This window comes from Symphalangus syndactylus, chromosome 16, assembly GCF_028878055.3.
Source record: "Symphalangus syndactylus isolate Jambi chromosome 16, NHGRI_mSymSyn1-v2.1_pri, whole genome shotgun sequence".
Classification (NCBI taxonomy): domain Eukaryota; kingdom Metazoa; phylum Chordata; class Mammalia; order Primates; family Hylobatidae; genus Symphalangus; species Symphalangus syndactylus.
The window spans coordinates 97,048,512-97,075,969 of NC_072438.2; the positions used below are offsets into that span (position 1 = coordinate 97,048,512).

Here is a 27,458-nt window from a genome sequence, read left to right on the forward strand (position 1 = left end):
GCATCTGAGGGGAGGAAAGTCTTGGGGAATTGAGCTCTTAACACTCTGGGGTCTGATGCTAATTCCAGGTAGTCAGTATCAGAATTGAACTGAATTGTAGGACACCAAGCTAGCAGCATCTAGAGAATTGGAGAACTGGTTGTTAGTGTGGAAAAACCCCACCGATTTGGTGTCAGAAGGCTGTGAATAAAAACAGCTCACGTCCGGCTAGCTCAGCTTTATGCACATTTGCCCTGAAAAATGATAGCAGTAACATTTTTTCCTCTCAAAGCATCCCAGTTGTTTGCATTATGTTGCGGTTTGCATTACATCGCAATTTGCATTACATCCCAGTTTGCATCCCAGTAATGCATTACATGGTGACTCTAATTATAAGGTTCTGTTAACATTTGTGTGTCATCTGTGAACAGATTTCTCAGGGGCACAGTGCATGTGTTATTCATTGTTATAATTTCGGTAGCATGCATGGATTAGTTTGTCACTTCACTTAGTAAGTAGTTTTTGAGCCACTGGGCAATTCTGTTACATTCATTAACTTCTAAGCTTGGACAAGTTAGTAGTGGATTAACTAATACTTATCCCCCCAAACATCATCAAAATAGGGGATATTCTTTTCTTTGTATATTACTTAAGGGCAAACTGGGGCACAATTTCAATGACTGACTCATGTATCAATGCTGAGATGCAATTTGAAGATTTTTTTTTTTTTTTTTTTTTTTTTTTTTTTTTTTTTTTTTTTTTTTTTTGAGACGGAGTCTTGCTCTGTCTCCCAGGCGGGAGTGCAATGGCGTGATCTCGGCTCACTGCAAGCTCCGCCTCCCGGGTTCATGCCATTCTCCTGCCTCAGCCTCCCGAGTAGCTGGGACTACAGGCGCCCGCCAACACGTCCGGCTAATTTTTTGTATTTTTAGTAGAGATGGGGTTTCACTGTGTTAGCCAGGATGGTCTTGATCTCCTGACCTCGTGATCCGCCCGCCTCGGCCTCCCAAAGTGCTGGGATTACAGGCTTGAGCCACCGCGCCCGGCCTGAAGATGTTTTATGAACCCACTTTCCACTTGCTAACTAGGGCTGGGAGACTATTAAATTAGAAAAAGAAACAAATGTTTGTTTAAAAATGTTCTGCAGGAAATATTACGGACGTCCTTAAGTGTAATAGTTATGATGACCCAATTTAAATAAGAAACATACTGAATAACCATACTATTTTTCTAAAACTGTTAGAAGTCTAATGAATACAGATGAAAATTAATCTGTTCCTCTCCTTACACTTATTTTTCAAGTTTAAAGTCCATTTTTTAATTCTTAACCAAACTCCTAGGAGGTGTGATTCTATAAATAATGGCTTCAGTTTGGTTTCCTGCTTTGAAATTAAAAACATGTGAAATTCAAACCTTCTGTTCAAGTCTGAACGAAGAATCATGCCTTTATGGTCATTGATGATTCTGTGCAAATCACAGTCTCTTAACTAAGCAAATAAGGAATCTGTTTTGCTTTGAAATAGAAACAGAAGTTGGCTTTATTAATGTCCTTAGTTTTCTTTCTTATTGGAGACATTTGTTTAGCTTCACTCTTGAGCTGCCTCAGTGTGGGCAAAGTCCCAGGTCCAAGTCCCAGAACTTTCACCTGTTAATTGGATAACAGGGAAGTCTGAATCTAGTAAGTCATGTGATAATTTAGTAACAATGTAGTAAAAAAATTTAAAGCTCAATGAAAAACACTGTGTTTGTCCAATGTATGTGCAAGTTTTGCCTTGGCCAGTTATTTTTTAGCTGTGACTTTAGAAATCTTTTTTTTTCCTTAATGAGACATTACTAGCAATTCAGGCAACAAAATTCCTTGTTATGTAGCACAGCAGTGCATATTGCAAGACTTTTAGCATCCCTGGATCCTGCCCACTAAATGTCAGTAGCATCCATCTCCCAATTATCATGACAACTAAAATACTGCCACGGGTTTCCAAATGCTCCTTATGAGGGACAGTAGAATCTTCGGTTGAGAATGCTGATGGATGAGAAGCACATAAGGTAAGTATATAATCGGGAAATAGAAGAGGAATGTAAAGTGTTCCTTTGAAAGTTTTAGCAATTAACAGAAATAGAGCAAAAAGATCAGGTAGCAGGTTCCAAAAAAACTTACTTGAGAAAATAATGATGAAAATGCCACAAAAGATAATCTATGGAATGTAGCTAAAGCAATATTCAGAGGATAATTCATGGCTTTAAATACTTATGTCAATATATGAGTAAGAATAAAAATATGTGAACGAGATATTTTTAATCAGGATGTTAGAAATAAAGGATAGCCCAAGAAAGCAGTAAGATGGATCTGATATAGAAACAAAAGTCAATATATTAGAAACAGAAGTCACTATGTTGGACATAATAACATACAACTTTGCACGCCTTCTTCTTTCACACTCTCCTCTGTATCACAGGTTCTAAAAATCAGGGGTACATTTTCTAACTCTCTTGTCTGTGAAGCTTTCAGTTAGATCCCACCAATCAGAGGCACTAGCATGAGATTTGGAAGGTGGAAGAGTGAGAAGCCACATGCTCCCATCTCTGGAAGCAGTGGATGTAAGGATGGGCTTTGGCAGATGCAAAGGTCTGTGGCCATCTTCAAGCATTTTCCTGGGAATCACTTGCTCCAGTGCTGGATTATCTGTAATCATCACCAGTGATCTCTAAAATTTTCTGCAACTTTCTGGCATTTCAAAATCCAGAGTAACTCTGAGGGCTACAGATGTCTGGCCTTTACTCCTTCAATCTTTCTATTTTGTAAACAACCAATGCTCTGTATTAAATAACTTCTTGCTTGAAATACCTAGAAAGGTTTCTATTTTCTTGGTGAAACTGTCACTCATACATTGACTTCATGAACAAAATAAGTAGTAAGCACAAATATGCAAGATAAGAAATGAGAATAAGAAAATATTTACATGTAGAAGAAATGAAAATAATCTAATGGGATACTCTTTTCAAATATATAAAATTAAATTTTAAATTATACATTTAAAAAGATGGTTTTCTTAATTAGAAAAACTAATTCCAGAAGGGATAAACAATCTAAGTAGTCCAATTACCACACATAATAATATAAAAATTTATCAAAGATCTAACTCCTTCAAAAAGCAGCAGATTCAGCTGCTTCAAATATATTTTACCAAATGCTAGGAGATAGTTAACACCAAAGCTATTAAATTGGTCCAGAGCATAAAAAATACACTTATAGAAATTAATGTAGTATATTTTAGCACACAAAAGAAAACTACAGCTCAATAATACTTAGGAGTATTAATGTGAGAAATACTAAATAAATTAAGAGAAGGCAGGATCAAGTAGCATATTAGAAAGAAATAAATCACCAGATAATGATTCATAGCAGGAATGTAAGGATGGTTCAATGTCAAGGAAATATGTTAATATATTTCACCATTTAATGGATTAAAGGACAAACATAGACTCCATAAATGTAATAAAGTTCAGCATTTCATAAATTTACCCTCTATTTTTATAAAAATATTAATGAAACAGACAACAGATGGATATTTACTCACATCAATATATCTGAATATTTGTGTGAGTTTGTGTGTTTATGTGTGTATATCTGTATCTACATATATAAATATAGGTACTTGTATGTTTATTTAAACCTAGAAGCTAGCATTATGGGAAATATTAGAAATATTCCCATTAAGGTCAGAAATAAAAAAAAAATTATAAGTTAAAATTATTTTGGAGATGCTGGCTGACATAATTTGACAAATTAAAAAGAATATAAGGAGTATGAAAGTTATGACAAGGGGAAAGCTTATGTGGTATGATTATGTATCTAGGAAGCTCAAGAGAATAGGCGTTAAGATGGATCTGATAACTGATTATTGGAAGTGGGAAAAGAAAGGACTAGAAGCAGGGAAAGCAAGATGAATGATCAGGGATTCTTGGGTAACTTGAAAAAAATCAAGCCTGAATGTAAAAAGCCCAGAGAAGTCTTTGAGGTAACTGGGAAATTGACCCCTGTTGCCAAGACAGTGTGAATTGGCTACAATGGGGCAAACCAAGCAAAGGTGCCCTTCAGGCCACCGTAGGCCATGTAGGACTGACAAGAGGACAGACATAGAGGCAGAGATTCACACGAAAAGACACAAGCTCTTTCCTGGGTAGTGATGGTGGGGAAAAGCATTCGATAAGCCATCACTCTAAGGGAGAATACAAAGAAAGGAGAGTCCTGATCTTGTTAGACATCTGCATTCATGGGAGTAAACAGGTCTTGGAAATACAGAGGAAAGAAGTTTCAAGGTAGCAGTGGCCAGCTGTCAAAGGCTGCAGGGAGGCCAGGGAGGAAGTGCTGAGAAAGAGCCTGTGGATGTGGTGACCAGGCGGGGTCTGGATTGGAGGATCTTCGAAGATGTGGATTGCAGAGATGAAACTGAGGCACTAGGGATGAGTTGGTGGTCCCTGAGTGGGAGCGCAAGCAGGACGTGCAGATTGCACTGATGAAAACCTTGTGAAAGGAAAATAAATCTTGGGACCTCAAAATTACTAAGCTAAAGGGAAAAGTCAAGCTGGGAACTGCTTAGGGCAAACGTGCCTCCCCTTCTGTCAAAGTCATCCCTCTGAGGCTCACCTGAGACAAACGCCTATCTGATTGCTTCCTCACCCCTATTGTTTATGTAAAAATGCAGAAGTGCTGAGCCAGACTAAATAGTGTATTCAGTGGAAGGCTGATCAAGGACACAAAAGAATGCAACCTTTTGTCTTGTATCTACTTGTAACCTGGAAGCTCCCATTTTGAGTTGTCCCGCCTTACCGGACTGTACCAATGTACATCTTACACATATTAATTGATGTCTCATGTCTCCCTAAAAATGTACAAAAGTAAACTGCACCACCGACCACCTTGGACACATGTCTCAGGACTTCCTGAGACTGTGTCATAGGAGTGTCCTTAATCTTGGCAAAACAAACTTTCTAAATTGACCAAGACCTGTCTCAGATATTTTGCATTCACAAGCTTCACACTGAAAAGCAAAGAAGGAAGAGGAGGAGTAGGAGAAAGAACAGTTTAAGATTATGGAGGCCTGAGCACATTTAAGAAAAAGGAATGGTTGGGAAAGAGAGGGAAGAATGACATTGAATGAAAAAAAGGGTATATTTGATGATGAGAAAAGTGGATAATGGGATGAAGAGCACCAGTGGAGAATTTCATTTAGAGAGGAGGTGCATCCCCTCTGGGGCAAAAAGACATGACAAGATGAGTAACAGGGGACCCTTGAGAGAAGGTGGTGGGAGCAAGCTGATGCTTACATGTGGCATGGCCTTTCCTGCATAGGGGGACGGAAACTGCCTGGTGTATACGCAGAGACCTAGGCTGATGGAGACAAAAACATATGGAACCTATTGCAGCATATTCCATCATGGGTTTGGCTTTCAATTTGCTTCCGAGGGTAAAGTTTTGACTTTAATCTATAAAGATCAGTAGGGTTTGGGATTCTGTTAACAGAAATTGTTTTCCTCTTTTTACAAAATTACCATGATTAAAGTCATATGAGGGGGGCGGTCTGCTAATGATCCTCAGGCTTGCATCCTGGGAGTTCTGCAGGGAAGCCCTTGTCTTCAGTTTTCACCCCCACGCACTAAGGCATTTACACTCACCTTTCAAAGGTCGTAAAGGTGGGCCTTTCCCTATCCCAATCCCTGAGAGGCAATCTTCTGATTGCCACTTTAAAATTAACTGCTGCATTCAGTGGAGTTACTGTTTTTCCTGAAAATGCAGTTTTTTTTCCCCCAGGGCAATCACCTTCTCATTGTGACTTCTGAATGCCAGAGATTCCAGAAATCTCTCTGGGGGCTCCCTGGGGTACAAGCCAGGGACTGGTGAGTGTCCTTTGCATAGGATGTGTTTGGAGAGAAGTCCCCTGGTGAAAACACAATGGAAAGCGACTTTCCAGTGCATTGTAGACACTGGGACATAGGATTAAAAGCACCAACGGCCAGGTGCGGTGGCTCAAGCCTGTAATCCCAGCACTTTGGGAGGCCGAGGCGGGCGGATCACGAGGTCAGGAGATCAAGACCATCCTGGCTAACACAGTGAAACCCCATCTCTACTAAAAATACAAAAAATTAGCCGGGCATGGTGGCGGGTGCCTGTAGTCCCAGCTACTCGGGAGGCTGAGAAAGGAGAATGGCAGGAACCCATGAGGTTGCAGTGAGCCAAGGTCACGCCACTGCACTCCAGCCTGGGTGACAGAGCAAGACTCCGTGTCAAAAAAAAAAAAAAAAAAAAGCACCAACTACTTGGCCCCATGCCCAGGGCTTTTGATTCAGCAGGTCTGGGCTGGGGGCCCAAGAATCTGCATTTCCCAGGAGTTCCCAAGTGATGCTGAATACACCAAATCTGCTGGCCTGGGGTCTACGATGCAGAGAGCATGTCAGCTACTCTTCCACCAGATTTCTCAAGCAGTGATCTTACCCTGGTAGGCACCCAGTTTCATGAAAGTGAAATCGGAATCTTTACAACTCCATCTCCCTTCAGTCTCTATGCCACAGAAAACTAAAAATCTGTGTGTGTGTGTGTCATACGCACACATATTTGTAGTCAGGGCTTTCCCAAGAGAAAAGGTTTTAGACTTTTAGAAACCACCCCATTTGAAACACTCTCCATAAAAGTGAAGCCAATATTTGTAATTTCTAAGGAACTTTCTTTGGAGTATGGAAGCATTATTTGTTTATAGTCTGTTCAAAGTAGGAATAACACTTGGATATATTAATAATTGCTCAAGAATGTGAGCTGCCACATTAGAAGTGGGCTGTTCATGCTCAAACCTAAGGAGAAACTCTCTGCAAATGAAGGATACAGATGACACAGCGACATAGAAAAAGCCGATCACTAGGCCCCTCCTGAAGAGAGGTATGCATTTGCAGAGCTGTGCATGGAGGGAGAGACGGAATGGGTGCACTAAGATGCTTATGGTGATGTCTTTCAAGGAGCGGTGTCTCAGGAATGATGTGTGTTCTTTACTTTCCATTTATTTATGACATTCGTAATGAAAAACTTGCCCAAAACTTGCAAATTTGAGCCTTCGTAAAGGTTGACATCCTGTCTTGCTGACGCCCCGGGCAGGCTTGGCTCAAGAACACTGAGGAGGAGGCCCCGACTGGTCCGAACTTTCTTATCTGCCTGCACTCTCTCTGTCCACCACTGCTATGGCCTCTTCTTCCCTTCACTGCCCTGAGGGCTCTGCATCCAAAGGCCTAAAGGGGTGAATGGAGGGAGGAAGGAGCCAGGGGCTACCAGGCAGCTGACATTTGGTTTTACTTTGATTCATCTTATATATTGCTGACTGACACAGACCACAGAATATTAAACTGGAGAGACCTTAGAGGCCCCTTTAAAACACATCTCTGTGCCTGTCCAGGAGTGCACACACACACACACACACACACACACACCACACACACACAACCACACACACACACACACACACCACACACACACACACACACACACAAGAGACAGACAGGGTGATGAACCAGTTCAAGTGCCCTTCTCAGCAGAAGGCAGAATAGAAGTCAGTCCCAAACAGCACCCTCTCCACCACACCATCCATCACACCAGGGTCCTGCTCCTGGGCCTGGGCCCCAACACTCATACCTGAACCCTCAGGGATCACACAGGTGTCACATGGTTGGGTTACTAAAGAGTAGGTTTGAGTTATGTTTTAAGAAACCATTTTTCATGGTTAATCCAGCACTATTGGGAAACACATGAGATCAGAAGGTCTTTGCTTGGTTGGAGAACCTGAAAATCTGAGGTCGTAGGCTGGCCAGGGACATTCAGATTTCTTCTTCCGTATCTTTGATTTTGTCCCTTATTTTCTGCACGGCTCCTATCAGAACACTTCCCCTATAGGATTTCTCCCTAAATCCTCTCTCAAACTCTTGCTTTTCTGTTGTCTATCTGATATGAACAGGAGGCAGGGAAATACTGGGTAGAAGAGGGCAGGTTTCCTGGCGAGGGCTCCACCCTTAAGCCTAGACCCACAGCCCAAAGTGAGAAACTCTTCCTGTTTTCTTGCACAAATGTTGCCTTTTGGCTCACCTTGCCCCCTATCCTGTGCCCATAAGAGCCCCAAACCTCAGACTCAGTGGACACTCACATACACAGAAGAGCGAAGCATCTGAACATCGAGGAGAAAAGTAGCTGGACACTGGAGACTATGGTTGGAAAGTTCAGCCAGGGATGGTTGGAGAGGAGTTTGGCTGCTGACAGCCAGACTCCAGGGGAAGATGATCTTCACACTCCACCCCCTTTCCAGTTCCCTTTCCCGCTAGAGTCACTTCCACAACTCAGTAAAGTCCTCCATGTTCACCACCCTTCGATTTGTTCCTGTGACCTGATTATTCCTGGACGCTGGACAAGAACTTGGATACCAAGAGGGCAGGGTGCAAAAGGCTGTCACCTGACCCTCCACTGATCTGGTTAATACTTAGCAGTCTACAAATGCTAAAAGAGCACTGATTGTAACACAGGTCCTCTGGTGCTCCAGGGGTCGCAGACACCCCTTCCTGGATGGCAGAGCTAAGAGAGAATTGTAACATACTTGGATGCTACTGCAGGGCCCATGCAAAGCCTGCTTCCACCACACAGGAGCCACCAGCCAGTTCCAACGTTCATTCACTCTGGTTCCTGCTTGTGTGCTCCTTCTCATAAGGGATTGAGCACGGTGGCTGAATAAACGAGTCACCCCCTTCACGGGTCTCATGCAGGGAGTCAAGGGCACTCTCCCATCTCATGTTCAGAACACTGTGCCAATCCATGTTTCCATTATCCAGTAATAAGACATCTATTTCCTACATGTCCGCCTCACATGTAGGAAAAACCGCAAGAGCTAAAAATTAAGCAAACGAAACTACACTCCAGTTCTTGTATACTCTGTCTGTTTTCAAAGGGGTTTTCTTGGGTCCTTAATCAGAGACTTTTCATGACAATACACATGTAATTTGCTTGCTCACGATCTTGGACTAGTCTACTTAGACCTAAAGTATTAAGTTCTTGTATTTGACATCAGCACTCCTGGTCCTCGGCCTTTAGTCCCCAGGACTCACAGCATTCTTCTCCAGCCATCACCTCAGACTCAGTCTGGAAGACACCTCTCTGGTTATCCTGTTTCTCTAGCTTGCATACAGTGAATTATGTAAGCCAATCTCTCCCAATCAATCTCTTTTTCTCTACATAGATAGATAGATGAGTAGATAGACATACACGTCCTTTTGGTTGTTTCTCTGGAGGACCCTAATATACCAAGCCATATAAACAGTAATAGACACAAAAGTGAATTTAAGTGTTTATTCCATAGGCTAATTCCAAATGTCTGAATATTCTGAGAATGTAAAAATATGTACAGACAGCCATATGTCCACCAGTATTGAGGCTTTCCAAGGTCTATTGTTACGCCAGATTTTGGATGATTATGTTTTCAGATGCATCTCACATGATGGAATGGAGAGTCTCCTTGGCCATTAAGCTCAGGTATTACTTCTCTGAACATTTATGGAGACTCAGGTTTTATTTCTCTGACTAATGGCACGTCCATGAAGCAACTTCTCAGCAGTACTTACAATCACTTAACTTTGTCAGAAAGAATAATCACAGAATCTATTTGAATGCCAGAATCACGCAGGCCAATTTTCTAAATGATCTATATTAATAGATAAGAGAAAGGAAGGGCATAAGCTTCAAAAAGTAATGTAAGAAACTCAGAAAGAACAATCCATTAGCTGTGGAAAGACAAACCCTGGCCATGGGGTGGTGAGTTTGATGAGCAATGTGCTTGGGCACTGCTTTCATCTTTTTACAGAAACCAGCTCTGGCCAGGTCTTTGGAAACCGCTTAAAAATCCTCATGTTTGCCAGGCTGTCTAGAAGAAGAGTCTTAAGTCTGAAAGATCATGATTTCATCAAAAAATTGCTGAGTTTTCCATAATGTGAACTATAGAATGAATTCCAGCTGTTGCCAAAAGCTTTATCTTCCTTTTATACAGAAAAAGAAAAAAAAATCAAACTAATTCTGTAAGCAAAATTACATGGAAAACCAGACAGTGCTCCACAAATGAACGCATGAGCTCTCAAAAGAAGCATGCATTGTTTCTATCACATGTGCTAGATATATTATTGATGCCTCGTGCAAGAGCATGACAGGACCTTGAACTCAGAAGAGGGAAGATAGCTCAAAGGAACTGGTGTATTCCTGGATGCAGTCCAAATTCTGAATGGTTCCCAGTGTATTTAAGTGACAGGCTGGTCCGGCACAATCGCTGTGGACACATGTTATCCCAACATTTACTAGAGCTTGGAGGCTGAGGCACCTTCACATGCCTTACCAGAGGCAGATTCCCTGCTTCACAGGGAACTGGCTTCACTAGCTGATTTCCCTGACAGCCTTGACTTGTCAATGGCAAAGGGACATGCAGCCCATCTGGATATAGGCAGTAATCGCCCATTTTTAGGGCTCCAAGTTTGCAGACGTTCAGACCTGTGGGGACAAGCGACCTGCACAGCGAGGGTGGAGAAGAACAGGCCATGGCCACATAGTGGGAACGTGGGAGGGACCCGGCACCCCTGATGAGTGGAGGCTTGCTGGAACTGCACAGACTCTGGGAACGGGAAAGAATTCCTGCTTTTTGGGAAGATGTGGGCTTCCTTGTTTTACCCTGGACCTCTGAGCACACTTGAAGGAATGGGCCTGGGTGACATCACACAGCCCAGGTCCCTGAGGAACACACCCCACTCTCTGGGAAACAAACCTTTGTTTTTCTCTCTGCTTTTTTGGGAAAAAAGGGGTTGGGGGTGGGGGGGGGGTAATATATTTTGTAATTTATAGGGACTTAGATAAAGAAAAAAGAACAGGAGACATTTTTAGTAGATCAGCTCAAAGGTGACCCAAGGCAGGGAAGAAGAAACCAGAATCATTTCAAGTTGAACTCTGGGACCCAATCCTTTAGCTGAAGTTTAAAAGAGAAAGAGATACGCCCACTCTAGAATTCAGAACATTCTAGCACACAAAGTGAGGATGGGGAAGATCTCATTTGAAGCAGTTCCTGTGTAAAAGATTGAGAAATGTTAGCCAATCAGATGAGCAATAGGAACCAAAACCCACTGCTGCTCTTTACAACCATCTCAGCAATGGAACTCAGAGGAAGACAGGCGTCCCAACTGCAGCTGAGCTGAGTCTCTTCCTGCGCACAGGCCTGGAGATCTCTCTGAATTCTCACAGTTCTTGGAACACAACACAGTCTATCGTCTTGCATCGTCACACATGGGCATATGGGTAACTCCTTGCTCCAGACTGCAAATGATTTGGAGGACGGGGCCAGGTATATACCATCTGTCCTTATACACTCCGAACTCAGCATAGCAGCTCGCACATTTAAGAAAAAATCACTGGATCGAAGTACTTGATTCCCCGATTAAGATGCACAAATGTACAATACCTCAACTAGCTATGACACTAAAGAGACACTAAATAGTTTTCATGTAAAGCAACACCTACTTTGGCATTTCATTGCTCAATTCAGATAGAGAAGAAATCAAGCAAAAGTCTCTCGTATTTCCTCAGGTGGCTTTAAGATGTTTAAGGTTCAGATCCAAACATGCAAGCATACGCTGACTGATGATGACTGAATGAATGGATAAATGGATGGTTTGATATCAGCAAAGTAAGGCAAGTTTGCAAGCGATTTCAATCATTTTTTTCAAACTTAATCCCTAAATGAATTAAACCTTACGCCCTAGAAATATCTGTGGATGGTGAAGAGAGTATTATTGAAAAAAGTGTAAAAGAGGATGGTTTTCAAGTCAGTTTTAAGATTTGTCTGAGAAATTTTTGTTGTGAATTGGATGAATATTTCCATTTGAATAAAAATGCATCATCCCCAGACATTACAGCATACATTTTGGACAATTTAAGACATAGGTCAAGTTTTAATAAGTATTTTTATTTGGAAATAAGTCAGAGGTTGAAGATTAGTGATTTGGAATACATTGGGCCAAATAAATTATAGATACTGACTTTAAAAGATGACAGCATATGTAATTTTGAGAAAAAACTGATGTTTTGACAAGGTAAACGAAAGTCTAGTGAAGTCATTACCACATCAAAAAGTCTCCGTCTCAGAGACAGACACAATAGGATAAACTGGTTCTGGGCAATGTTCTTGGCATGCTGTTTCCCTGTTTGAGTTTTATGCCCCATTACCAATGCCCCAGATGCTCACTGAGAGTCCAGCTAGGGCATGACGAAACAGGAACTTTGAAATTAAAAAATGCAATTATGTCATAAAAGTGAGAGGAGAGAAAAAAGAAACAGAAGAAGCTGTCAAAAGGGAGATAAAAGGCATTACCTGGCTGTGTGAAAACCTTATTTCCTACAAAGAGATGGGCCCATTGTAAGAGATAAGGAAATGAGATCTCTTTAAATCAAAAAGAATTACCCGTCCTCTTTCGATGCGAGGTAATGTTTCTGGAATGAAGAACAACAAGTGGGGGAAATTTTCCAGCTATCTTCTTCCCATTCATGAATTCCATAACTGCCCCTCGAAGACCCTTAAATTCTCAAAGAGAGAGCTAAGAAAAAGATGATTTAAAAGTTTCAAATTCAGAACATCGGGAAGCCTATGCAAGTAGAAGTCTTAAAAATTATACAATATGCAGATAAGAGGAAAATGGCATCTATACTTTCCCTTTTCCTTTGGGAATCAGGTCAAGAATTTTCAGGTGATGCATTCACCTCATCCTCTAAGAAATGAGGACAATAATCAAAGGTTATTATATCACGCTCATTGGCAAAGTTAATTATTCTCTCACAAAACTGAAAAACTGAGAATGAGATTCATTTTGGATTTTCACCCTCCAATATCAATCATCCAAGCAGTTAAAACACGCTATTGTCAGATACCACAGAATTTAAATAATCTGATTTAACTTTTGAAATTTAGAAGGCTCCAACAGGATACAACTAATGAAGCATTTAATAAACTTAAAGGAATTGAGGATTTAGTTCTAAAGGATCTATGTCATCAGATAGCATCAAATCCTGAAACTCCTAAAGTTCACAAGGCAGAGACAGTAAATTCTGATAAACTGCTTAATCAAAATAACCACTTAAAATTGAGTAATGAAGTCTTGGGAAATAAAAGCCCTTATCTCAAAAGCAGTCACTGTAATTAACATTCAGTGAATAACTATCTTAGTTAAGACTATTGGGGGAAATTTGACAAGTCCCCCAAACATAGATCAAGGGAAAACTGAATACCAGAACTGAAGAAGATCAGCCTTCACCCTGAATGGCCATGAAACGTGAGCACCGCCTACGTGCAGGGTCACCTCCTCACTGCTGATACTTCAATCTTATGTTCAATGGACTGCAACGCCCATTGCCAGGTAGAAGCTGTATTATGAAAGGAAGACAGGAAGTTCGAAGAACACGTTGTGCTTCCCTGGCAGAATAATCTTTGTTAAAGAATGTGAACATCAGTAATGTGCTAAGTTGCAGTTTGGCTGTGGTGGGGTGACATAAGAATGGGAGTCAGTAAACCTGTTTGAACCAATTTACCTGCAACCTCTGAGATGATAATAAGGATTGCTTCCAGGCATTGGTATTCATACAATCTTTAAACTTCACAGACATGAAAGGCTGGTTCAAAATTTCTAAGGAGCATGGCCTGATAAAGCCAAGACTTGAATCTGATATGGCTGCCTCAAATCTGTGGTCTTTCTACCCTTACCCTGTCAAAGGTTTTGACAAGATAATATATGCGAAAGCACATAGTAGGTGCTCAATACATGGCAATAATGTGTTTCTTGCTTTCATCTTGCTTGTATAGAAAGTAATTCTGGGGATACTAGGGAAGGAAAGAGAGAGAACAGGAGAGAAAGGCTGTGGTTTTATGCACCTACGAAAACAGAGGAGGATCGACTGTAGTTGAAACCCTACAGGGTATCATTTGCAAGTGTTCCCCTTCCTAATAATACACACATGGCCAGTGACAGGGTGCCTTGATTAGGTTCTGAGTCTTCTGTCCTATGAAGAGGTCAGGTTTTTACCAGAAGACTGCAGAGCATTATCCTACAGAATGTGGGAAATACAGACATCCTGTACTCCATCCAGCTGTTGAATTGAGAATCCCCGTTTTCCACTGGAATTGAAAAGAAACAGAACTCACTAGCTCTACAATGTGGCTCTTTAGAAAAGTGATCTGGGAATGGATTTTGCGTTGATTTCCCCCAGAAACTCTCAATTATTCCTTAGGGATAGTTAGGTGACTTGCCAATACACTAATCATCCATTCAGTGTTTCAGGATACTGAGAGGAGTAGCCTGGTGGCAGCTGAGAAAACTGAGTTCCTCTGAATGCTTGATGCTCAAAGGAAAGACACCAGTGAACCTGGCAGATTGAAACAGAATCATCGACTGGCCATTCTCTACAGATGTTTCCACGGTATTCATTATACATTTTTTACCAAATGAAAATGTACAAGAAAGAGTTCAAAAATTCATACTTTCCTTACACAAATATGAAGCTTTCTGATTCTATTATTATCCTAACCAATTACTATTTATTAGAAGACCCTAAATAGGGAGGGGTAAAATCAAGTGCATTCAACATAGTCCATAAAAACATGGGTATGGTTTTAAGATCAGAGGGAAAAGAAAGGAAAAATACGTATGGTTAGGAATGTCCCATGTCACACAGAGAGAAGAGCATACAATGTCCTTCTGTTCCACTATTTTCTAAATAAAGTAAACTGGTGGCTGACTTGGGCCATAACACTAGTGTGAGATTTCCTTCATATTTCTCTCTGGTCACTATTAGAGCAACGTGCTTGCTGTCCTTCTGTGCAGAAGGTAGTCATGTTTTTCCTAAGACGGTATTTCATTCAGAGTCATTAGCTTTACCAGCATCCATAATTTAACTATTTCATCCTTAGTTCATACTGGGAAGAATGAACATATGTCAAGCACATAGTGTTAACTTTTAGGACTATTTAAGCTTTTTGTTAATCTTTCAGTTTTCCTTTAGTTTCTTCATCTTATTTATTTAGAGCAGCTATTGAGAACATATAAATTTATTTTTATCTATTTTTGTTCATTCATTACCTTCTTACTTTATGCCAGTTCTCATTTATGAACCATTTTCTTTTACTTAAACATAATATTGTCTAAATTAACTTCTTAGCTATTAAAACCTAGACTGCACAAAGCTGAAATCCATTTGGCCAGATGGAAACTTGTGTATTTTATACATATCAGATAGAATTTACTATGTTGTTTTAAACTTGCAAATATGTACTCATCACTGTTTATATCAGACAGTCAGTACATATGGCTCTAGCTAAAAACTTTCTTTAAGTGGAACTAGCTTTACCGATATAAATGTGAGCTTCCATTGTTTACAGTATGAAGGCGACAAGGCACTCAATTGACAGGTGCAGTTCTTTTTGACATGTTTTTTCTTGATGTTTTCATTGCAACTTTCAAAATATTCTTTTATTTTCTGGACAAAGCTGACTATCTGACTTGCAGGCAAAGCTATTTCCAGGAAACGTTTTGAACAAGATTAGTTAGATTAAAAAACCCACTCTAGGTCAGTGTATTTTCCATGCTAGCGTCTGTTTCTCACCATCAACATAATGTATCTCATACTTAGAGTGACTTTCATTTGACTCATCTCAATTAACAAAATCATCCTTTAAAAAATCTTAAATTAGATGGAAAGTAGGAACCAATGCATCTATTGACTTCCTCAGAGTCACACACTGAAGCAGATAAACTGGAGAAGGCAGCTCGGGCTGACAAGTGACACTCAGGACCACCACTCCCCACCTTGGGAATGTCACTGCTACCAGCAGGGAGAAGCCCCGGGCTATTCATTAGGATTCAAGAAAGGCCAGTGCATTGTACCCCATGGCTGAAGGCTCACGTGCTGCCACCAGGAGCAGCGCTGGACGGGACCTACCCCCTCCGCAGGACACAGAGCACTCCGAACGCGCGATGGCCCAGGTGTAGCTGGGCTGGGCGGGGGGCTGCTTCTCAGTTCCCAGGCGAGGCATGGAGTATCCCCAGGCAACACCCGGGTTCCTTCCCTGAAACAGCAGCTACAAAACAAGAAAGGGGAAAAATAAAACAAATTAATGAAAAACCAGCAAGTGCATGCTAAAGGGCTCCAGACTACTTAAAACAACAAGCAATCAACAAAAAGTTTGTTATGATGATAAAATACATGCAGACTATCATCCAAACTTTATATAAAATTTCTGAACAGGAATAACCCTCCCATCTAGATTCAAGCTCATCTAAAAAATGCCTAGACTTTGTACCCTTCTCCTTGCAGTTAGTGTATGCCCGCTGTAAAACTTCAAACACTTTTGCAACTTAGAAAAAGCATTTCTAAGTTACCATTTTTTACATAATAGATACACATATTTTGGGGGTACATGTGATAATCTGATACATCCTAACAAAATCATTTGGCTATCTCATTGGTGTTTCTTTGGGATCCCCTGCAAATCCCTGCATCTGAGCAAGTCAGAAAGAGATACCTACAAAGCATCATCAAGCTTCCTGGTGAATTCAAATAACCCAGGACACTTCAACAGCAATAGGTATGATCTATGCCTGACCAAAGTTAAGTTAGAGCATTTTCTACTGGGAGAGATGAAGGGGACTTTTGCCTATGGGCAGGCATCTGTTAAGTTAATAAAATGTGTTTTATTAGTAAAGAAGATCACTGAGTCATAGTTTAGGGCATGGAATGGGTTTGGACTCTATATTTCCTAGCTTGAAACCGAATCATATGGACCAGCCACCATTTCTCTCATAAATGTATTAGATCCTTGAATCTTGGTTAGAAGACTTCTCTGGAAAACTCACCATAACCTGTTGACAGAAATCCCCTGCCTGCACCTGACAGTCATTGCATCCTGATATGATACCCAAGTAGAAAAAGATCCTCACCATCCCCTGAGCACCCTGGCCCCATGCTCCACCCTCTGCGTGATGACACAGCTCCAGTCTCAGTGGTGCTGATGTTGTGGGACAGGTAGAAGCCCAGGACAGGGGGTTGCACTGCAAGGCCATTGAGATACTCTCCAGCCCTGACATTCTGAGTCTCTGCAACTCTTCTTCCATCGATAACAGTTTCCTAACAAGCCCCACTTATTTTCAACCCAGAGGCATCTCTCTTTCTCTCTGATTGTTAAAGGTAAAAGCCTTAGATGGTGGGAGACATGATCAAGGAAAGAATTCAAGATAAATATGTTTACAAAGGGATAGGATGAAAGAGTTCAGGGGCAGGACAGGAGATGAAAGTAGGACCTGTGGAGATGCAGCAGCTGCTCCACCTAAACCACACCCCGAATGCCTGGGGCGGCATCTCCCAGGAAGACACAAGAGAATGGGATAGGGCGGCCTGTCCCAGGGAACAGATGGGGGTATCCAGGTGGCTGTACCTCCACAGCAAGGTGTAGGTGGATGGGGCAACTTTTGATCCAAGAACCTTCTTTCAACTGTGTACAGAAACATAACAAGGTGGGGGAGTTAGAACATCCACTGCCTACCACTGCCATCTGCACCGTGACACGTGATAGATGGTGTTGTCAGAATCTGACTATATTTTGTGAGCCTCTGCATTCATGAGTAAACAGAACTGCTCGGTTCAGGAGGTGACCCCCCCACTGGACACTGGGTTGATGTGACTGCAGAGCTGTGGCCTGCCAAGGTCAGTGCTGTGACACAGGCAGGTCATCACACAGCAAGGGGCTTTGCCTCTGGGCTCTCTTCTCCTATTGCCACGGAACGCAGCAGAAATGCTGATTCCACCCCAGACACAGGCGAAGTCAGAGCCCACCTCTCTCCCCCAAGAGTGGCCACATCTCACAGCCATCAAGCTTACAGGACAGAAGAAGGCTTCTGCAAACATCTACTGCTAAAACCCCCAAATGGGAACACAGGTGAGCACTTAAATACAAACGTAATCATACACCAAAAAGTGAATGATGATAAAAACAAGTCTGCTGCCCCATTCTGGCTATGGATGGATCACTCTTTTTTACAACTATTTACATTCTTCTTAAAATTATGCCAACAGCCGTTAATTTACACAGACACCAGAACACCCCCAAAATCCAAGCCCCAAAATCAAGAGGCTGGACTTTACCTCCACAATCAGTGTTTCGTTGGTTGGTCCAGCAGCGATTAAGTTCTCGGGCTCATTATAGGACCGTCTGTAGTCGAAAGTAGTGCCCGAAAATTTGTACCGGCCGGGCCAGTCCACGGTCCAGTGCCCATTCAGGTAGTACCTTCTGAGGGCATTGCGCACAGAAATGTAGGAGGTAGAGACATTCATTTCATAGATGCGGATACTCCGGGCTCCAGAAGGAATGGTGACCATGTGATAATACTCTAGATAAAGGAAATGGGGAAGATACAGCTTTTCATTCCAGAAAGCAGGGGCAAAATCTCTAAGCAATCCCAGTCCTTGGTAAACAAAACCTGAGAATCCACATTTGGAACTGGGGGAAGACGTGTTCTGGTGATCAGTTACCTTAGAACTATACCCGACTGCTTTTTATTAATTGGAGCAGAGCTCCTGTGATGTTCACTTTTCCTAAGAACAATTTTATTTCAAATAACTTAGCAACCACTTCCAATGAAAGCAAGAGGCTTGAGAAGCAAAGTGCTAGCTGAGGCAGGAAGTAAGGCAGTGGGAGGAAGGCCTGCTGTTTTCACTGTCACCTCGAGCTCCTCTGCTAAGAAGCCCCAGTTACAATCTTCTTTGCCCAAGGCTTGCAGGCAGCTCTAAAGTACTCACGGTTGGTGTGGTGGTGCTTGGTGTAGAGTCCCCTGTGAATCGTGCAGGCTGAGTTATTCCCGTTACACACCCCACAGACATCTTCAACAGCATCAGATCCAAGGACATTGTCACATCCAACTCTCTGGAGGGCCCATGAGGTCACATGTCATTCATGAAAGAAAGGACAACACAGCAATACTGTCACCAATCTCACACCAGAAACCTCCTCCCCACTAGAGTTGAAAATTTCACCAACATAGGGTAGTTAACAAGTATTTATTGGATACCTAATATGTGCACAGTGGGGCTACAATGTTACCCTTCAAAACTGTAGGAAGCTTTTAAACTGTGAACCGTAACCTGTCCTCTTTAGTATTGTTACACAAGTGGCCCTAAATTAAACCTATATGTTGTCATGTTGGAGCGATGAGTGAATTTCAGACTGACCTAAAGGGCTTAGTACAATGACAAGCAATGTGTCTACACAAGGTTCTAACAAAATATGCCATTGTGGGCTTTAATTGTCTCATGCAATGACAGAGAAGGAGCAGATGACACACAGAAATTCTCCTCAGTAGTAATTACATAAAGGCCATGTTTATTCATTTCCTTAGAATTTTAGGAGCTCTTTAAAATTACTCTGATGTTTGTTTGTATTACACTTTCTAACAAAGAGAATAGGTTCTATATGTAAAAAAAAAATCAATTCAGAAGCAAAATAACTACAATTCTTGGCTTGAAATCCATAAGGCCAGATATATTTCAGAACTTAAGAGTGTTTTTTAATTTTAGAAAGGTAACAGATATTACCTTTCTAAAATTAAAATTTTAGACCTATGTCTAAAAGGTGACGTATGTAATGCATATGAGAATCCCACAAGGGCTTAGGGTGGTATCCCATAATTAACTAATTAATGTTTCTATAGTAAAACCCTACATATTTACAGTAAGTGAGATAAATAAAACCAATCAATAGTCTCACATCAGTGCAGGGCAGGCTTTGCTACCAAACAAATTCAGGTCCCCCACACTTTCACAGGTTTTTGGATTTCAGAGTTACAAATAAGGGATTATGACACTATATCATTAAGAATACCTAAATATAATGAAATAGTGAACACATCAATTAACAATGAGACAAAACTGAGGACTGTACAGCTGAGGTACAATGAAAGAGATCTTAATGGAATCATCCAGCCTAACCCTCATGTATTAAAAATGATTACACTAAGGATCTCAGTGGATGATTCAACTTCACCATGGTCAATAATTTAGGGGAAGCGAGAACTAGAAAAGATGTTTTTGGACTCCGTAGGATATGCAGATTGAAAAACTTCTTCATTTGAAACCCCATTATCTACACGCAATGTGTTTGATCTGCTAACACCTTCACTTGGTTTATAATAACATTTTTTTTTCCACCTCTTCCCTCTGCCAATCAGGGTAAGGGTAACATCAGTCACTTAAGTTCATTTAGCTGCTGACACTTCCGCAGCTTGTCTCCTGCTTCCCTGTCCGCCCGCCCTCCTCAGTGAAGGTGTAGCTGCTGTATGTTGCTGAGGCCACTGTCTAAGCTGCAAAGCGGCCCAGGCTCTCACCTACCCCTGCTTCACTGACTCTCCACACTACTGCCCACAAACCGCAACCAAATCCTGTGGCTCCACTGTTCCCAGACTCAATGCCTGCTCTATCTACATGGACACAGGATAAAAATCCCAACTCCTCATCCAGCCTTGGAGACGGCCTTGGAGACCCTCTTCTCACCCCAACCCTTCCCACAGCATCCCCCAATCCTCCACTTTACCTCTGGGCATTCTGATGACTGAATCGGTGGCTAGCAACCCATGCATCTGGCACCACCACATCCCCTCTCTATTTTCCTGACATCCCTCTTTCAAATCACCCTTTCAGATTTGGCTTGGATGTGGATGTTCCCTTCTCCTAGGAGCCCCACAAATGTCCCAGACCCACATCTAAGACAGAATGGGCCCCTCCCTCTCCTTATGCTCTGCACACACTTCCACTGCAGCAAAGCAGTGTGTCATCAATGTGTTCTTCTGGCTTTTTCCCCACTGGGCTGAGACTTAGAGGGAAAGGCTTGTCTCATATGTCTGGTCTTTCTAGCCTCTATGGGATGCCTGACACAAAGCAGACTGTCTGGAATCATTTGTTGAATGAATGAAGGATCATGATTACCTCACATATCCCATCTATACAAACATTACGGCTATCCTCCGAGCATGGAGTCCCATCTTTGACTTTATTTGACAAAGAAAAGAAGAAATCAAATCCTTCTGCGATACAGTAGAGTTTGCATAAGTCCTGATCTTAAAAAGAAATACACACACAAACACAAATAAGAAAAATACTTAAGCTCTGATCATTTTTGCTCTGAATTTTAGATAGACTTTCTTTCTTCCCCCATAAAATCACTCCCACACAATAATACATTACAATGGCATTTTTAATGGTTGCCTCATTATGTTTTGTTTTGTTTCTTTAAATTTATTTATTGCTTCACTATTAAATTTTACTCTACAATGTCCTTTAAGACCTTTGATTTTTATACAGTGTTTGGCACATAGTAGGCATTCAATAAATATTTGTTGGCTACAACATTAATGCTTTACTATTTCACTAGTATCATTAACCACTATCTTGTAGAAATGCAAAATATCACTACCATTTTGTAGTAATACACAAAATTCTTACAGATAAAATGTAATAAAATAATCAAAAACATTACTGAATTTCTTAATGCATTTGGTAAAATACATAAAAATTAAACTCATAAAAGGAATAACTTAGATGAAATCTCTTGAGATCAATGTTTTCTACAAATATAATAAATTGTTTTAAAATATTGGTACCTAGAGAAATAGGAAGTTTACTTCCTTCCTAAATAATCCATTTCAAGGTTTTTTTGGTTTATATTTAATATGAACTTTTTTTTCAAACCATTTGCCCCTTTTGTTCTCTTCTTGGTAAAAAAAAAAGGGGGGGACAATTAATGATGAAAATTTTGTCTGTCTTAGAAATTTTTATAGTCCTGAGACTCATCTACAGATATTTTCCTTATCATTCAAGATAAGAGGCCCAGCTGAATAATTCTAAGAATCAAATTTAGTGTGTGCTTCCATGATTAATGAGCTTATTCACTGAAGATTGGCAGTCAGGAGGAACACACACACATTTTTGAACCGCGGTTTCAAAGTTCATTCTACCTTTCTCTCTTCCCTAGGGGCCTGTATCACACTGGCTTCATTTGTACAGATTTAAGAGTAAAGGGACAACCAAACATGCTTCGGGGAAATTGCTTGTAATTTCCTTTCAGAATTTTCTAACTGCATGAACCTGACATGGTGAATACACTGTATACACTGAGATGATGAACGTGAATGTCAGATGGGACATCCCACTTATGTATGTCCAGAGGGCTTCTGTCATTTTTTCGGGCAATGTTCCCATCAAGCAATGATCCTAATCAAGCAATGAGATGATTAGGTTTTCTTTGAATTTCTCCTTAATTATGCCACTTGATCTACTGACCTTAAGTTATTTTAATCATGAAAACAACACTTATTTCTTTCCCACTGGGGAGTAAAGTCTTATACATGCCACACATAAACTTCTTGGTTTATAGTTATAGATCAAGACTTTCTGAATATGCTTCAAAATTATTATATTTTCTAAAATATACTGAAATTTCTTTTTCATTCTTTGACAATTACAAGTATTCAATGGGTAACTTGCTTATAGCAACAACTACTGTAATTCTTAATTCATCAACTACTGTAATTCTTAATTCCAAAACATTCCATTTCCATTCCATTTCCATGCAGGATCTACTTTGTATTTTTTATCACTTCTTTGATGAGTTTCATTGTATTATGCACACGCTTTCTATCTGGTGCGTTGATTTCTGACCTCACAGCTGGTCAAGTTTAGATAAGAGGTCGTGACAGTGGGGCTGGCAAAATAAAACTGACCTCCAAAAGAGAATATGCGACCCTCACCTCCCAGAGTGACGTCTGGTTTATTTGCGCACCACACTCTCAATCATGTATTTCTTTAAAAAGTAAAGGTAGTAAAGCATGAGGCTATTACCCGAAAGCAGTTTGAGATTTACCTTCTACTTGAGTGTAAGGCTTCCACTTGTAGTGCCGCCCTCTGAACCGTCTGCTGTTGTGCTCGGTGCACTGAGCGGTGCGGAAGTCAACACTGTCCCGGGGACATTTCTGACTGTTGCAGAGCTTCAGAGTGCGAGTGGAGCCCTCACAAAACTTCCCTCCATGCGATGGCCTGGAATGTGTATTTTGAAGTTAGAATTTTCATATTTTAGCAGCCATTAAATTCTTTAAAATTAGGCTTATTGGAGAGCTAAGAGTGTTAGAGTGGGTATTTAAGAAAAGTGGATTTCTTTTTTTTTTTTTTTTTTTTTTTTGAGACAGAGTCTCACTCTGTCGCCCAGGCTGGAGTGCAGTGGTGCGATCTTGGCTCACTGCAACTTCCACCTCCAGGGTTCAAGTGATTCTCCTGCCTCAGCCTCCTGAGTAGCTGGGACTATAGGCACGTGCTACCATGCCCAGCTAATTTTTATATTTTTTAAAATTAGGCTTATTGGAGAGATGAAGCTAAGAGTGTTAGAGTGGGTAATTAGGAAAAAAGTGGATTTCTTTTTTTTTTTTTTTTTTTTTTTTGAGATGGAGTCTCGCTCTGTCACCCAGGCTGGAGTGCAGTGGTGTGATCTTGGCTCACTGCAACTTCTGTCTCCCGGGTTCAAGTGATTCTCCTGCCTCAGCCTCCCGAGTAGCTGGGACTACAGGCACGTGCCACCACACCCAGCTAATTTTTGTATTTTTAGTAGAGATGAGGTTTCACCATGTTGGCCAGGATGGTCTCGATCTCTTGACCCCGTGGTCCGCCCACCTCAGCCTCCCAAAGTGCTGGGATTATAGGCGGGAGCCACCGTGCCCCGCTGGAAAAGTGGATTTCTAAGTGGTCTAGAACACATTCTTGCACACGAACGGTGAGGTTGTGCTCCCTTTTCTATGGAGTGAATCCTTTACAAGAGCGGCAGGGCACGCTTGCTTGTCCTTGTTCCTCTCTGGGCCCAGCGCCTCTGCAGGGGTGAGGCATGGTGGGCAGGGCTGTCCTCACCTTGCACAGGGAGGGGCTGATTGAAGAGGACTACACTTTCCCAGGATAGCACATTTGAGAGAATGTGGAACGCAGAGGGAAGTTCAATGACTTTGCTCTCCAGACCAAAATTTCTTTCCACCACCAGTCTTCTGGTGACAAAGCCAGGACCCAAAGACCAAGACTAAAGAATCAGTCACCTTTGCTGGTTGGCACTGACAGCTCACCCCAGAGAATTTGCATGGACACACTGGTAAGTGCAGGCAGCCCAAGGGGTACAGCGGGGGGTAGGGGGTGAGGGGAGCTCAGGCTTTAAAGTTGGGACTGAAACAACAAGCCAAGTGACACATCTTAAACAAGCTTAAAGGCAAAGGGAGATGTAAAAAACACCAGCCAGAATGGCTACCATTAAAATGTTAAAAGATAACAGGTGCTGGCAAGGTTGTGGAGAAAAAGGAACACTTATACACTTTGGTAGGAGTGTAAGTTAGTTCAAACATTGGGGAAGACAATGTGGCAATTACTCAAAAACCTACAAAAAGAAATATCATTTGACCCAGCAATCCCCTTACTGAGTATATATCCAAAGGAATATAAATCATTCTACCATAAAGACACATGCACATGAATGTTCATTGCAGCACCATTCACAATAGCGAAGATATGGAGTCAACCTAAATGCCCATCAATGTTAGACCAGATAATGAAAATGTGGTACATACACACCATGGAATACCATGCAGCCATAAAAAAGGAAGAGATCATGTTGTTTGCAGGAACGTGGATGCAGCCTGGAGACCTTTGTCCTTAATAAGCTAACGCAGGGACAGAAAACCAAATACCGCATGTTCTCACTTATAAGTGAGAGCTGAATGATGAGAACACACGGACATATAAAGGGGAACAACACACACTGTGGCCTGTTGGAAGGTGGACGGTGGGATGAAGGAGAGGACTACAAAAAATAACTAATGAATACTAGGTTTAATACCTGGGCGATGAAATAATCTGCACAACACACACCCGTGACACAAGTTTGCTTATGTAACAAACCTATACTCCACCCCTGAACTTAAAATAAAAGTTAAATTTAAAAAACTAAAAATTAAAGCCTCTTCACTTCCGCACATTGGTGATGCTTCTCACATTCATTCTTACTTCTTACAGAAGCTGGCAGTTAAACTTCCTGTTGTGAAGGTAAATATATTTGATGGAAAACCCCGAATTTGCTTTTTTCCACATAAAACCATTGTTCTTATTGATCTATTTATTTGTATTCTATATACTTTTCTTATGATTTATTTATTTGTTTTAAGCAGATCCTTGGTATGTCAAGTAAATGTGGTTAAAATTCAATTCCTGAATATCACTGTTGGTGCTGTTATTTTTTGCTGTGGTCAGGTAGTCATAAACATCTTAAGTTATAGCACAGAGAGTTAATTAAGAAATGCTTGAGTGAAATACCTTTCCTGTTCAGTGCTTCTTACGATCATATGCACAGCACAGGCTTGCTATTAAGAGCTGAGGCCGGGCGCGATGGCTCATACCTGTAATCCCAGCACTTTGGGAGGTCACGGCGGGTGGATTGCCTGAGGTCAGGAGTGCGAGACCAGCCTGACCAACATGGTAAAACCGTGTCTCTACTAAAAATACAAAAATTGGCAGGGTGTGGTGGTGGCACCTATAGTCCCAGCTACTTGGGAGGCTGAGGCAGGAGAATAGCTTGAACCCAGGAGGCGGAGGTTGCAGTGAGCCAAGATTACACCACTGCACTCCAGCCTGGGTGACAGAGCGAGACTCCATCTCAAAAAAAAAAAAAAAGAGCTGAGACACAGGCATACTGCTTGGAGGGTTCATGGCATGGAAATCAGTCGTTTGTGAGGAAGGCGGTAAAGGCATACTTACTTGGGGTTGGTGCAGAGGCGACTCCTATGAGACACTCCCCCTCCACAGGTCCTGGAGCATGGGGACCAGGAAGACCAGTCCGACCAGTGGCCATGCGTGGGCTTCGGGCCTTCATCACCATATTTCACACACTGTCCTCCCCGGCACCACTAAAATTTTCAACATAAATAAGTTGACTTGACTCAGACAGGTAGGTAGACGGGGTCATCTCATCACTGCTATAAGGCTGAGCAGTGGGGAATTTTGTAAACTATGCAGACATTAGCCTCCCTACACTCAAGTAGCACCTAATATAAATACAGTATATTCGATGTTGGTTTTTTTTTTCTTTCCAAACCTAGCATCCTCCAATAAATTCACATACAGGGAAGATGAATAGAAAAACCATTTTCAAATGTCTGATCTCCTAGAAACTTAACACATTTAATGAAGGAGTGTTATCTGAATACTCAGTCTGGCTGTTCAACTCCCAAGTCGGTGAACTCTGACCTGTCCTGAAAACAAGGTGCTTTTCACATCTCATGTTCAGAACAGAGACAGTCTCAGGTAGGAAAGCACAGCTGGAGGCTCCGCATGGCTCAACACCTTGTCATTTCAGGCCCGTACTCTGTGCTTTCACCGCAAAGCACCTGGGCTCGGAGCCTTGGGACGATTAACTAATGCCACGTTAGAGGTCACGCAGCTTCCAGGGCGATGAGGCAATCCATGTGGAATTTCATCTGTCCCCACGAAGGCTGGAGATGCTATCTCTTCCCCTTTCTCCAGAGAAGTGCTCATTCATTTTAATTCATGCTAAATTCCACGTGGCAAATTCACTGCACCACACATCAGGGCTATGCACTATTTAACACCATGTCCAACAGCAGTGGTTCCCTGGGTGGTTTGGTGTGGACTTCTAAGATCTTAAATGTCCAGACTGTCTGTTGAGAGGAAGAAGGAAGATGTTTGTCTCTTGTCCTGGCCCCGGTGGAGTGAGAAGAGCTTGGCCTGTGGGCTGGGGAGACCTAAAGTCAAGTCCCTTTTTATCTCCAAGATTAGAGCCACTAGATTTGTACTGAGAGAGAGAGAAAAAAAGGCTACTTTCATAGGATGCAACCGCTGGCCTCATTTGTCTACTCTCCCCTCTTTTCTTCTTTCCTGCTTCCTTTGCTCCTCTTTCCTTTTTTTTTTTTTTTTGAGACCAAGTCTTCTGTCGCCCAGGCTGGATTGCAGTGGTGTGATCTCGGCTCACTGCAACCTCCGTCTCTGGGTTCAAGTGATTCTCTTGCCTCAGCCTCCCGAGTAGCTGGGATTACAGGCGCATGCCACCATACCCAGCTAATTTTTGTATTTTTAGTAGAGACAGGGTTTCACCATGTTAACCAGGATGGTCTCGATCTCTTGACCTCATGATCCACCTGCCTCAGCTTCCCAAAGTGCTGGGATTACAGGTGTGAGCCACCACGCCTGGCCTCTTTCTTCTTTAAATATGGAAGCCATCAAAGTCGTCTTTGGAAAGAGCAGGGGTCACAGGTGCTCCTGTGATTTTTGTCCTGCCCCCTCCCAGAGCACATCCTCAACTTTG

At 41.7% G+C, this 27,458-nt stretch overlaps 1 protein-coding gene across 2 annotated transcripts in view; it reads right to left on the reverse strand.

Annotated features, from left to right (window-relative positions):
- Positions 1–27,458, reverse strand: part of ADAMTS16 (ADAM metallopeptidase with thrombospondin type 1 motif 16) — a 191,185-nt gene that overhangs the window by 83,015 nt on the left and 80,712 nt on the right. For both annotated transcript variants that reach the window (XM_063619592.1, XM_055246185.2), the window contains exons 12-17: positions 25,895–26,043; positions 22,980–23,152; positions 21,047–21,177; positions 18,869–18,992; positions 18,215–18,459; positions 16,016–16,154 (exon numbers count right to left, since the gene is read on the reverse strand). In XM_063619592.1, the coding sequence (XP_063475662.1) occupies positions 16,016–16,154; positions 18,215–18,459; positions 18,869–18,992; positions 21,047–21,177; positions 22,980–23,152; positions 25,895–26,043 (961 nt within the window). The remainder of the gene's footprint in view (positions 1–16,015; positions 16,155–18,214; positions 18,460–18,868; positions 18,993–21,046; positions 21,178–22,979; positions 23,153–25,894; positions 26,044–27,458) is intronic.